This window comes from Mytilus edulis, chromosome 3 (genome assembly GCF_963676685.1).
Source record: "Mytilus edulis chromosome 3, xbMytEdul2.2, whole genome shotgun sequence".
Lineage (NCBI taxonomy): Eukaryota > Metazoa > Mollusca > Bivalvia > Mytilida > Mytilidae > Mytilus > Mytilus edulis.
Genome location: NC_092346.1, coordinates 91,328,199 through 91,343,197, shown reverse-complemented (window position 1 = coordinate 91,343,197; position 14,999 = coordinate 91,328,199). Strand labels below are relative to the sequence as shown.

At 30.4% G+C, this 14,999-nt stretch overlaps 1 protein-coding gene across 2 annotated transcripts in view; it reads left to right on the top strand.

The window, feature by feature from the left end:
• Nucleotides 1–12,654, top strand: part of LOC139514688 (inactive tyrosine-protein kinase 7-like) — a 91,955-nt gene extending 79,301 nt beyond the window's left edge. For both annotated transcript variants that reach the window (XM_071304194.1, XM_071304193.1), the window contains exons 11-17: nt 1,163–1,429; nt 3,417–3,568; nt 4,822–4,942; nt 8,998–9,171; nt 9,518–9,769; nt 10,606–10,838; nt 11,919–12,654. In XM_071304194.1, coding sequence (XP_071160295.1) covers nt 1,163–1,429; nt 3,417–3,568; nt 4,822–4,942; nt 8,998–9,171; nt 9,518–9,769; nt 10,606–10,838; nt 11,919–12,509 — 1,790 coding nt within the window. In that variant the 3' untranslated portion in view covers nt 12,510–12,654. The remainder of the gene's footprint in view (nt 1–1,162; nt 1,430–3,416; nt 3,569–4,821; nt 4,943–8,997; nt 9,172–9,517; nt 9,770–10,605; nt 10,839–11,918) is intronic.
• The last annotated feature ends 2,345 nt before the right edge of the window (nt 12,655–14,999 follow it).

Here is a 14,999-nt window from a genome sequence, read left to right as displayed (position 1 = left end):
TACATAATTTACACAGTACATCAATTTAGATAAAAAAATATTTTAAGAATTACATGATTAATTTGATTAAAAAAACGCTTTAATTTTGAAATCTTGAAAATGACTTTGAAATTTATTTTGCAAACTAACTTAACTAAATAATAGCAATGCACACTTGGCTGAGATTCATTTTACTATCATAAATACTGAAGTATGAACAAACTAATCCCCCCTTAGACTAGCTAACCCTCCCATAGGTTAAAAGGTTAATTATACAAAAGTTAGATCAGAAATCAACTTTTAATTTTTGAATCAGTGTTTATATTGAAACTATTAAAAATGTATTATTGATATTGAATAAATACAATGCCACATGCAGTTTTGCAGGAGTTCTTATTTATTATTTGTACATGTATTTTTATCATTGACAGTTCATTTTTTTGTTCAGGTAAATTAATCAATGAGTGATAGATTTCTCTTGGAAGAAATTTAAAGGTCCCATCAAATAAACTACACAGAGAACAATACCTGTTGTATTTGTTAGATGGGACAATAGAACTTACAAAAGTTTAAATGGACAGGTAACTTGCAGGTGAATCTATGGAAAACTATGATAGGGTTCGCAATAAATACTTTCTGTGACAGGAGAAGTTATTACTGATAGGTAAACAGTACCAGGCATCAATCTATACTAATGTCAACTAAGTGATACTTTTATAATCCCTGCATTATGTCTAAAAAACATAGATGTGAGTCATCAATAAACTGAATATAAAACTGAGAATACTTCCAAAACCTCAATCAAACTTTGCCTGATAAAAATGTTTAAAAACTGCAAAGTGCATCATTCTGACCTTTGTTATAAACGTGACAAAGAAAAATAGGTTCAAATGTACTATAAAATACATCATAGATATAGGAAGATGTGGTTTGAGTGCCAATGAGAAAACTCTCCATCCAAGTAACAATAGGTAAATCAGTCTAGATAAATTAAAAATTAAGAAATTTTAATTCTGACTTTAATACTATTTGGGTTTTTTAAAAAAAAAAAGGGGGGGGGGGGGGGGGGGGTTGGAGAAACCATAAAATTTAACAATAAATTAAACTAGTGAAGTCATCAAATTAAATTCATGACTAGAAGTTGTAACATTCTGATAGTATTTTATTCATTTTATTTTTTCAGAAAAATTAAAATTCCATCCTGTTCCACAAGACTCCAACATTGAATTACACAAAAATGCTTCTTTACCATGTAAAGCTGAAGGTGATGGTCAGGTCAAGATTCGCTGGTTTAAAGACAGAAGTATCAACATTGCTGAACACATTACAAACATTGATGGCACTTTGACCTTCCTAGATGTCCAGAGGTCCGATTCAGGCAGATATACATGTATGGCTTACACAGACAAACAGGGATCAATAAATTCTACCATTAATATAGATGTTGTTGGTAAGTGTATAATTTGTTTCTCTAGCTCTGCAAGATTCATTTGCATTCAGTAGTACTGGAATAAGGCAAAATAGTATATCTATACTACTAAATGAAGAAGACTCCTCTGAAACCATACAGAGTCAGAAACATTTGTGATTTGACGTATAAAAGGTAGTGTTTTGTACTTCTTAAATTGGTCTTTGAACCAATCCTTTTTCCACAGAAAGCGCCAGTTCTTGAGAAAATATCAAAATTCAGAGACAGTTATCAATTCATGTCTACTCTTATACCCTTTTGCGCATGCTCAGTCTATGTACTTGTACTGCCTGCGAAATTGTACTGCGATTTTGCGAGCATCTTCTAGTTACCTTTTAAATCTGAACATTTCTTTATAGCAAAACTTAATGGCCAAATGTATGTGATGAGAATACTTTTTGTAAAAAAAAACACCAAGCAGAAGAGTCTAATTATGCCATACAGACATTCAATATTCATGTTGGAAAAAATAAAAAAAGATGGGATTGCCTAAACCATAAAATATAACAACAAATTAAACTAGTGCTCAGTTTTAATTTCAAAAATTCATAACATGCATGAAACATTAACATTCTGTTTAATTGGATAGAACAGAACATTCTGGAAGCAATCTAATGCATCAATATAGTTTTATCTAGTTTTGAATTTAAGCCTACTACCATTACTAAACACTGTATGGAGTTAACCTCCCCAATTGATATGCTTAATATAACATATCATCTCAGTTTTACATATTACTTTGACATCTTGAAATACTTGGAAAAAGAATGATTGAGTGGAATTGTCTGCTCACCAAATTGGATATACATGGACTTGATGAAGAAAGTCAGATTACTTTTCTTAACAGATAATATAGATACTTGTTTATCTGAGAAGTGCAGTGTAATTCAAGAGAATCTTGTCTTAGTAGCATTCAATGGCAGCTGTTATTAGATGTAGATATTTTTATTATAAGAAAATAAAACTTCGATTATTTAATAGTTCGTCATTTCACATTTATGTGATTTTGATTTGTCTACACTTGCCCTTGAACCACACTCCCACAACACTATTTAAAATGAGACTAATCTCTATGTCTGCTCTGACCCCTGGCCCACATTCATTATGGCCACATTCAAATATAAGACTAATCATGTTGTCACTGAACCTTGAACTAGAAGTTAATATAAGACAAATCTTTAAGATGGGAAGTATCATTAGTACTTAAACTCATCATCATCCAGCATTAAGACTCTTTTGTGTTTCCCATCTATGAACCAGGAAGTCTAATAACCCTTATCATACAAACTTTCTCAAGTACAAATGTATTACCAAGTACACTTAAAAAGCCCATTTTCTGCTTATGTCATTTTGATATATTTACTTCTCTCAGTGGTATTGTCACTTTCTTCAAAAGATATACAAAATTAAGGGTATACCGGTATTTATATGATCATGCAAGAGGGTTATAATGTCTTTGTCAGTCATGCTTATAGAAAAATTGTTGCAATTAGCTTTTTTTCATTTCATGGAATGTTCAATAAGTTATTACATGGAATGTTAAGCTATCAGTTATCATAATATTCCTACATAGGACATAAGATTTGTATCTCTAGTCTGGTTAATGTGGCTACGTATTTATAAACCCCTAAAGTTAGAAATAACCCTTTTTTGTATTGGTCTTTCTGTCAGATGGGAGAAGTGGTAACTGCATTGAGGAGCCAAAGGACATTGGAATTTGTCCTTATTTTTGCAAGAATTTTTTTGGGGGGATACAAAATTGAATGCTTTATTTTTTTTTCTGAAATTGGGAATTTAACGGGTTTTTTTTTTCTGTGCATCGGCGATGACCCCATCTGCATTGTATATTCTTTACAGTAGTTATCATGGGTATAAATTCATAATAATATCACCGACTTTAATACACTATCATATGTTTTGATTAATTAATTTCAAGATATTATTATTCATGTGTTTACTTTATTTACAGTGAGACCAAAATTCCGAGTTGTTCCGATGAATACAACAGTTTTAGAAGGACAATCAGCCATGATACATTGTGTAGCTATTGGAGAACCCAAACCAATGATTTTCTGGGACAAAAACTTTTATCAGAATAGTTTTGATCCAAGTAGAATACAGGTATGTATTCAAAATTTCAGTCATACAAACTATTTTCTCTTCTACATTAAAGATAAGCATACAGAATATGTCTCTTTTTTTTTAAATCATGAAATATTTCTAATTGGCTGTTTTGGGATGACAAATGCTCATACAGTCATCATCTGTTTATGATTATTAGAGCTGTAGACTTGTAAAAGGAGTCGGTATGTTAAGGACCCTACTTTTCTCCTTAAAATTAGCCTGTTTTTATTGGATATGGTTGACGTTAGGTTTATGCTAAGTTTGAAATGATGAAATAAGTGCTGATAGGTAAGCTTTTTAATAAAGATGCCTGGTTCTTTTCATGTCCTTGTTTCAGCTTAGATGCATTGAGATGATAGCCACAATATCTGAATTTTAACTAGATAAAAGTGCTATATTTATCAAATCTACTCCTTTGGACTTAAAGTTTTATTTCGCTTTACAACCCTCAATTTTCATTTGCATCAACAGATAAGTGAAAAATTCTAGCTCAACTATTTTCATTATAAACCATTTGGAAATTCTCGTGCTTGAGTATCGTAAATCATAACAAGAGAATTAGACAATACAAGTTTTGTAATAAAGGGTGTTTGATAAAATTCTCAATTAGAAGTATATTTAACTTACTAATCATTATACAACATCCAGATTAAAAGAGCAAATGCAGAAATAGGTTTTCTCCCATAAAACACTGGTTGGTCTATTTTTATTATCATTTCAGTAATTTGATGATATACAAAATCATCATAATACCAAGTGAAAGTAATAAAAGAAAGATTCCAAAGTGTAAAGTTTACACTAATAAATAGATTATATGTCAAACAAAATGATGTATGCACAATCCACTCTGTGATTTACGTTAAAAAGTTATCTATTTTCAATACAGATTTGAAGTAGGTACTTTGCATTTTAAACAGTAATTAGTCATAGTGCCTCACTTTTTAAACAAGTATTACATGCCATGATTCTGTAGGGTTGAAAGAATCAAAACAGCATTATTTGAGAGATTTAGGTTTGATTATTTTTATCTCAGTAAAATCCATTCCCCATTGCATTGAATCTGTTGAAACTAAGCAGGAGGGCTGAAACACAGGGATAGGAATCGCCATGTATATTATTGACATTCTCAGTCTTAACAAAGAATAAACTAAACAAATTCTACCATTTATATATTTGAAACTAACAAGACTACAAATAGTTATATATATGTTTATATCTACAAGACTATAACAGATTTATTTATTTTTCAGAAATTGAGTAATGGGACATTACATTTTACCAAAGTTTATATGGAAGATAAAGGGAGATATGGTTGTACAGCTAATAATACTGCAGGGAATGTACGCATGGAAGCCAATTTAAATGTAGCAAGTAAGTTATCATATTTTACAGAGTTAACTCCCTTGTGTAGATTTTAGAATTTTCGCTATTGCTAGGCTACCTGTTATCTCAGTCAGTGGGTTACTACAAAAATCAATTCTCATGAAGTAGAGGATTTGAAAATTTGCTGAATAAAAGAAATTAGGTGAAAGCAAAGAGTATAACATTATTGTGAAAATAAGTTCTCTAAGTATTTTTTATATTACAATATAATATGTACCGGTAGTTGAACATAGATATTAGAGAATTACTTCTGTTTACATTTGTCATTGGTTGAAGTATCATTGGTGGTTTAATATTGACTCAATGCAAACCTAGCGTGTGGCATTATTACTGCAATGTATTTGACTCAATCAACCATAGAGCAACAATACAAATCTTAGGCTTTGTAGAGGATCTCCCAGCCATCACTCAAGTTCGGAAAGATTCAGACTTTGTTTCAAACACATAAACTCATTTTCAATGTAAAGATCTTCTAGGGCAAGTGTTTTTATCCAATGTTATTCCATTGCATGTGTAAGTAAACAGTGATTCAAAACAGAAAACTAGTGTAAGCTGAGTTCAAAATGTATTACCTATCACATGAAAGAATTCTCTCCAAAACAAAAGAATTAAGAAAAAATGTCACACCAGTTTATATTAAAAATATTTTCTGTTTAATCACATTATATAAGGGAGTCTTGTATGAAGAGTGGAAAATCAGAATTGTCAGCAGAGACAAACTGTCCAAAGAAGTTTATTCAGACTTCCAAAGAATTTTAACATTTCAGAAATATTTAATACTGTAGTCATTTAAATTAATAATGAGTTTCTTAGTGGTTGTAATAGTACTTTTCATCTGCACATAAATGTGAAATTTGTAAAGTATCTTTCATAATAAAGGACATAAATAAATTTTTATGGAACCTTTTGATGTTTAAAGGCAGCTTTTAGGTCAGTTGTTATTTAAACTTTTTTAAAGTAAAAAATATGAATTTGTTTTTTAATTTTTTTTTATCAAAATAATAAATGCAAAACAAAATTTCTGAATTATTAATTCTCAAAAGATGTAACAATAATGTACATTTGTAGTGTATTTAATAATGGTTAAAAAATCAGGGTGAAACATGGATAGGTCAGCTGACTGAAACATGTTACTTCAATTAAATTGAAATCTGACAATTTATATTTGCCTTTTAAGTCTAGTAACAAATCTGTAGAATAATAAATACCTTCAGTAATACAGCTCATAAAGATAATCATGGATAAATTATAGTCTAACAGCACATTTTGACAAGCTTGGATTTTTCTCTCTGCAGGATAAAAAATAAAAGTGACAAAGTTACAAATTATATCATCAAGAGAAATTTATGTCACTTTGTTTACACTCACTGTTTCATAAGAAAGGATTACTGAAAAGAAACGGCTGTGTTGGCGAATTTATGGTGACAAGTTTGATGTTGAAATGCTGATTGTGCACAGCAACTATCTAACTGTTTGACACTGGTTGAAAACAACTAGCTTTTGAAAAAATTCTTAATTGACAAGAGTTGAATAGAGTTTTGTACCCTGAAATCAATTTATATGGCATAAATCAAATTAATGTTTTCTCCTGACCAGAATATGTAATCTAGGGTATAAATATGGTATTAAAACTTTAAAGCTGCTCAATTTATTGTCTAAATCTATCAGGATTTCCTCATACAGAAATCATTACTAAATTAGGTTTTTCTACTTCTATAACATTGTTTATTGCACATCCATGCAATTTTGTAGCTTCGTATGACGTTTGGTACGGAAATAAAAATGGAGGATCCAGTGTTATATCAGGATATTGTTGGACGATTTTTGTTGTGTTATGTGACATATTATGGACCAGTTTGTTTATACGAGAACCAACATGACACATTCTTTATCATTCCAAGGCTAAGTTGATGCATATTGTGATGCATGGCCATATCTGACTATATTATTTATTGGACGCTATTTTGGAAATAAAGATTTTATATTTGATAGAAAATATATGTCTTTGTGTTTTGCTTCTACTAATGCAAACCCATCATATATGCATTGTTAGGCAAATGAGCAAGTATTGTATCATATCAATCTTTGCCAAAATAAAAACGTATATTCATGATTAAGTAGTTTACTGTTTACAATGATTGGAAATTTCTTAAAGGATTTTTCATAATGTCAGTGAAAATCATTTTTATGTGTTTATAATAATGTTTTTAATTTTTCATGTTGAAAAGTTATTGTTAAATATTTTGCTTCCTTTGTTTTCTGTAAAAGTCTACGTTTTATGAGTTTCTGCTTGCAAGAATTTATGCTTTGCATATTTGATGGTTTTGCATGATATTGACAGAGAACATAAATGGGATGGCTACTAATTAATAAATGTTTAAAATTTATATCACTGTCTTGGGAAAAAAAAAACAATTTTAGCAAAAAAAATGTTCACTTCAAATCTCAGAAACTTTCAAAGATGATCTTAATTGGATTGGAAGAAGGACTTTATTTTTTTTATTTCATTTAAGAGATCGAGAATAAATACATCAAGGAAGCTAGCTGATATGGTTATAGCCAATTGCACATGTAGACAAATTCTACAATCATAATCACAACTGTACATAAATGAAATGGATAATATAGTCTAGTCAGTTTAGTTCAGAAATATCAGTTTTATTGTCGTCATATGGAAGACATGACATAATAGAGGGGAAGTATAACAATTTGGAGATGTGGTATGATTGCCAGTGAGTCAACTATCCTCCAAAGATATATTTGTACATGAGATAAGACATTAATCAAAAACAGTTTTACCTATATCTAACATTTCGGTATAACTTTTTGATAAGGCTGTATTTAACTCATATCTAGATATTGATTGGAAGATTTCAAAATAAGGCAATTTTGGTCTTGTCTTGAGACTGAATAGTGATGTTTTTAGGTTGTAAAACATTTGAAACCTGAACCAATCATGCTATACAAAATTGTAGTATATTATACAGTAACTGATCTCTGAACATTTTAAGGATGATAAGTTTGAAATCACTAGACTAAAACTGTAAATTAAGAAATTATAATTTTTCATAAATGCCTGACTGGGTAACTATTGCAATAATAAGAACTTGCATTCTGGTATCTGTTACATATATCTGTATTCAGATTTTTCTAATATCGCAATAATTAATATCACATTCTTTGAAAGTTCACAATAATGAATGAACGCAATAATTTTTGAATTTACAGAATTAGTACTTTTGCTATTCTCAATTTTTTTTCCTAGATACATGATTATATTATTTATAAGATGAAATTGTTATTTTTTTGTAACAAAATATACATGCAACTGTCTGGAAGATGAGAATGATGTTTTTATAAGGAAATACAATTTCTCAGTTATCTCTGTCAACAGCCTAATTATTAACCTATTACACCCATCATTAATGACATAATGAGAAGAGGTTGAGTGGTAAAATCATTTTCATTTAGGTGTAGAGTAAGTCAAAAGCTTGTAAGTTTTGTAGCAATTACTTAATAATTAGGATGAATCAACTCTTCAAAAGACAGAGACATTTTGTTTGTGAATTCTTGTTGCATTTTTGGGCAAGGTTAAGGAAACATTTGTGTGGATCATTTCTTCATGTGGTATATATTTCGCCATATCTGACTGGTAACTTGTTTTTGAAATGGTAAACTAATGTGTGTAATATTGTGATTCCATTAGCTTCCTTGTTCTGATTCATATTAAAGAGTTCCTGAGTCAAACACAAAGTAAATGCATTATAATCCTTCTATTCTTTGGACAAATGGTGTGTATGTTAGCCAACTATGCTTGACTTTCCCACAATTTTAGAAGATAAGCTATTTATGGAATTTATTCATTTGGAAAATATACCACCTAGTATATCATGAAATCATGTTTTAATATGTTGGAAACAAGTCTTAATTTCCTTTTAATGGGCTAGCTCTAATCTTTGTTTTAAGAATAAATTTAGTGTCTGTGAGAATGCTATCAATATCTTTGTACTTAATGCCTTCATTTTCTATGTTTGTTATTGCAGGTGCTTCTGAGTTTGGAAAGGAGGGGGTTGAAGAGGAGGAAGGAATAGATATGGTGAAGACTATTATAATTGCAGTGTGTAGTGCAGGGGCTTACTTCGCACTTGTCATAGCACTAACAGCTTACTTTAGCTACAGATTGTTTATGAGGAGGAAAAGATTTGCTAAATCTATGGGTATACACAATTTTCTTTGCATTATCTCTTTATTTTTTTCTCTTGAATATGCATGAAATATTTGTCACTGGATATTAAGCAAGCAACACAAATCAATCTATGTAGCTGCAAACAAAATATATACTTGTCATTAAAGAACACTATCTGAGGTAAAATGGACATGAAGTTAAAAATCTTCAGTCAAACAGTTTAATCTGTTATAAAACTGTTTTTGAGTGAATAACACATTATATAATGTTTAATTTAATGAAATTGCATCAAATAACATCATTATAAATAACAGTTAATGTAAATTTTACTATTGTTTAAAGTGTAGTAAATTATACTGATCTTTTCATGTTTATAGTTAAATCAGAGAATGGTGACGCCAACAGGGAACAGCATGAACTGTTAGTAAAAGATCGTGACAGTGAATCTCGTGGACAGTTACGTAGTGATAGTGACAACAGATCACATGTGTCTGGGATGAGTTCACATCCGTCTCATTCATCACAATCTCAATCAACCACATCACAGTCACAATCACAGAGAAGTCGAAGAGGAAGCTATGACAGACTTGTATTTCCTAGACATGATCTGGCAACTATTGGCATGCTTGGTATGAAACATTATTACCAGTTGTTCCCATCCCCACCTCTCCCCACCCACAAAAAAGAGGTTCTGGAACTTATTGTTTATGTCATGATTTGAATACTTACTCTTTCAACAGAATTACACAAAAAGATACAAATTGAAATTTTAAGCCAATATCTTGGTTTCCTTCAGATCTAGTAGATAGATATACATGTAGGAAGATGTGGTATGAGTGCCAATGAGACAACTCTCCATCCAAGTCACAATTTATAAAAGTAAACCATTATAGGTCAAGGTAAATTCTTCAACATTGGGCCTTGGCTCACACCAAACAGCAAGCTTTAAAGGGCCCCAAAAATTACTAGTGTAAACCATTCAAACAGGAAAACCAATGGTCTAATCTATATATAAAACGAGAAAGGAGAAACACTTATGAGCCACATAAACAGATGACAACCACTGAACACCAGAGTTAACTTTCTTTGATAATATCTGTTGTTTTCTGTCACAACTTTAATTGCAGACCAAATGTTGAACTACAGATTTCTTTTGGTTTTCATATTTTATGAAATGCTGTCCCATTGACATTTAACATCTCCTTCAATAAAACTGTTGTCAAACATTTTGCTGACAAGTATATTTTAGGTGAAGATTCTTAGCTAAGTACATTTATTACTATCAAGTTACTCTAAAAACATTCCAACATATACTTTGAAGAAACTGAATTAGCTGGAATTTAAATATAGCATTAGTTAGATATCTCAAAATCATAAATCCTAAATCTTAATTAATTTTGTGCAGATATAGCAATTCCAATAGTAGAATAATCTGTAAAACAAACACAATGTTTTTCTTTTGCAGGTAAAGGACTATTTGGTGATGTGTTCTTAGCCAAAGCTCGAGGCATTAAAGATTATGAACCAGAAACACTTGTTGTTGTTAAATCACTGCTTGTTAAAGACGAACATTTATACTATGAATTCAAACAAGAGTTAGACATGTACTCCAAGCTAGATCATCCCTGTATAGCTAAGATATTAGGAGTTTGTAAAGAGATAGAACCACAGTTTGTTATCACAGAATATTGTGATTGGGTTAGTAACATCATAGAAAAATTATAATGTATGGGAAAGGTCTTATAAATCAGATCAAAATGATATGAATATTTTTTTCATTTGGTTCAATCATTTTTTTGTACATAACATTCCAACATTTTACTTAACATTGGAAAACTTTACAATATAAGATATGAAAAAGTACAAATCAAGAAAAGTTATATGGTCACTAAAATTGAGAATAGAAAGGTGAATATGTCAATGCAGCAAGAAAAGCATGCACCTGGAGGTGGGCCTCAGCTGGCCCCTAAATAAAAATGTGTACTAATTTGTTCTGTTAATTGTTTGACAGACAATAGATGAGCTCACTGCAGCGTCCCAATTTATTGACAAACATGCCCAAATTCTGAGTTTAAATGTACTCAAACCATTTAAGGTTGAAATAGGTTTCCATTTAAGGAAAGTTATCTAAAAGCATTGTTGAATCCCATGTGTAATGACATGTCCTAAATATTTTCATGTACATATTTAATGGATTTTTCTTAATTTTTCTTATATTTTATAAATTTCAGATTAAGTATAGTTAATTAATGTCACTCAGGGATATGGAATGTCTTTTCTTGTAAAAATCATTGACATAATGAATGTATTATGACCATCATGGGAATACGGATAAACAAATCCTTGAAAAGAGGATTCATGTTTTATAATATTACATTTGAAAAAGCCAATCAACAGTGACATAAATAACTGTTATTGTTGATATAAACAAAAATCTGAACATACAACCTTATACTAAATAATGATTTTTTTAAAGAAGAATGATCGACTTTTATAAGTTTATTATTGATCAAATTTCTGAGTCCTCCATCAAAGTTTCCCTTACAAATATGGCGCATTTATCATACACCTAAATTTCAAACAAGACTTCTTTTATAAATTATTGATCTCATATTATCCTTTAAAAATATCATAAATGTTCAAATTTGAAAGGGTAAAATCTGATGTAAGCAAATACACATAACTTGATTACAGGATTAAAAAAGCTAAGAGACAGATTTTGTTTTCGTTTCATAACTGTATTTATTTTATATGAAATATTTACTTCCTATTTTACAGGGTGATTTGAAACAGTTCTTGTATGCAACAAGAGGTGGCCTTAGTGGACAGTTTCCTCGTGTGCCTCCCTTAACTGCTGTACAAAAGACAAACATGTGCCACCAGGTGGCATCTGGACTGGAACATTTATCAAATCATCGCTATATTCATAGAGACATAGCATCTAGAAATGTGCTGCTGACATCTCGCCTGGAACTAAAAATAACGAGTTTATCATTGTGTCGTGATGCATATGCAGGAGAATATTACCCCTATGCTCAGAATCTTATTCCTTTACGATGGATGCCTCCTGAAGCAGTTTTTGATGGAGAATTTTCAGTTAAAAGTGACATTTGGGCTTTTGGTATTTTTGTTTGGGAAGTGTTTCATCTTGGAGATCTGCCTTATACTTCACTTACAGACGATGAAGTGTTGAAACATCTAAAAATAGAAGATTTAAAATTGACAATGGTGGACATGTGTCCACAGGAGATTATTGACCTAATTACAAAATGTACTGCCGTATGTCCAAAGGAAAGACCTTTATTTAGTGAAATCTGTTCATTCTTTGGAGAATACATTTTAAAACTACAATCAACTGCTCCAGTCTAACTGAAATCCATGTCTGTTTTAGAGAGAGTATTTATTTTGTGTATATATTTTTACATTATACATTTTCATATATATATATAACTGTTCTGCAGTGCAGTGCAAAATTCTACAAGTAATTGAAAATCTACAAATTTTTATTTATCATTGTTCAATGAATTAACCATTATGTCTGAAGGATATATGTTGGAAGTATAAGGGAACTGAATGTCAAATACTTGAGAAAATTGTGATTTTTACATATAATCTGTATGTTGATATAGTTTTTTTTTAATTTCCTTGTATTTATATTTGGCTACAAATACTTAAAGACCTTGTCTAATGAAAACAGATTATTTTATTAAATTAGAGTTTATTAAGAATTCTAGAAAGTAGATCGATATGCATTTTCAATTTCAACTGAGATTGTGTTATGCAAAACATAAATACCACTATCTGTTGTGTCCAATGTCATGGTAATTTGAGCAGATATTATTCTATTTTTTTTATATCATTTGTTGGCCAATGGATATCATTATATGAGTACATCATAACACTACATTGACCATTCTGGAATGACAACACTGGATCAACCATTCTGGAATGGTAAAAGTACATTGACCATTCTGGAATGACAACACTGGATCAACCATTCTGGAATGGTAAAAGTACATTGACCATTCTGGAATGACAATACTGGATCAACCATTCTGGAATGGTAAAAGTACATTGACCATTCTGGAATGACAACACTGGATCAACCATTCTGGAATGGTAAAAGTACATTGACCATTCTGGAATGACAATACTGGATCAACCATTCTGGAATGGTAAAAGTACATTGACCATTCTGGAATGACAACACTGGATCAACCATTCTTGAATGGTAAAAGTACATTGACCATTCTGGAATGACAACACTGGATCAACCATTCTGGAATGGTAAAAGTACATTGACCATTCTGGAATGACAATACTGGATCAACCATTCTGTAATGGTAAAAGTACATTGACCATTCTGGAATGACAACACTGGATCAACCATTCTGTAATGACAACACTGGATCAACCATTCTGGAATGGTAACAGTACATTAACATTGGTTTATGTTTTAGGAACTGCAAAGTATGTCATTGTACCCTTATGATACACCTGATAGTTGTTGATTTATTCTTTTAACTTTAGTAATTCTTACACATTTACAGCTATTGAAAATTAAAAATAAAAAGGGTTATTTCCTGAAGACTCAGAAATATTATTCCTGATAGAATTTAATATTAGACAATTGATTGATTGATGTTTGCATTACGCAGACTCAGCACAAAAAGGCTTTATCACAGCATATCACAGCAAGAGCTATTTGAGCGAGAGATATTATATGAATAATGGGAAATATTATTCCAAGTAGAGTGCAATATAATAATGGTTTATATTGCCCCAAGTTTCTAAGAATAATCTTCCTATTAATATACAAGGAGATCAAGGTACCATTTCATGTGCTTTACTCGCATTACGTCTTGTTTATTATTTTGGTTGTTTATATAAACCAAAAATATTAGAAATTCCTGCAAAAAAAAAAATTCCCAATGATTCTTTGAATTGCCTGACATTTTGTCTACATTTGTTAGATGTATTGTAAACACACAAAACTTCACCAAATCTGTTGTTCAGAAATAAAAAGAAAGAATGAAGTTTGATGCTATAAAATACTGTATATATGTTTAGGAACATTTTTGTTATTGTTAAAGTGATACAGACTTTAACAGATTCTGAAAAAAAACTGTTTATTTTTTAACGAGAATCAATATTTGTTTCTGTTTTGTTTTCCTTAGATATCGTTTTATATTTTTTTATTTTATAGATAACAGTTCTAGCAGTTTGACTGCAAATAAAAACTGAATGTCATAGCAGTTTAACTGCACATAAAATGATTTGTATAGCAGTGTGTCTGCTAAAGTGTTATTCATTTGTGAAGACAAAGTAATAAACAGTCACTTATAATCCTAGCTACAAGTTAGTTTATACCTCACGAAAAAAATAACAAGACTACAGAAAAAATATACATTTAATTTGTAAACTACAATGCACATAGGTGGATCCGCCACTGATGCAGTATTTATATGTACAATCATTTAAACAATTGTCTTTTTATCAATGATAATTGTAAAAGAAGTAAAAATTCTACACAAAATTGAAACAAAAATGATATACATGAATACGTTTTTACAATTTAGATATAAAACATAAAATGAGAGAAAATCTGATATTTTAAAGGAAAACTAAACATGAAACAAATGGCTATATTAGAAAGGACAACCAAGTTGTCTAGAGTGATACTATTGTACTGTGTTTTAGTGTTTATAGTTTTGTCATTGTGTAGTTGATATAGATGTGTGAATGAAATCAAGATTTGTTAGTATGCATGTCATGTTGTGCAAGTAAAACAGGGGAGGTAATTCAGATTTGTTAGATTCATTTTATGTGACTTCATTTTTTTTATTCTACTCGTATAAG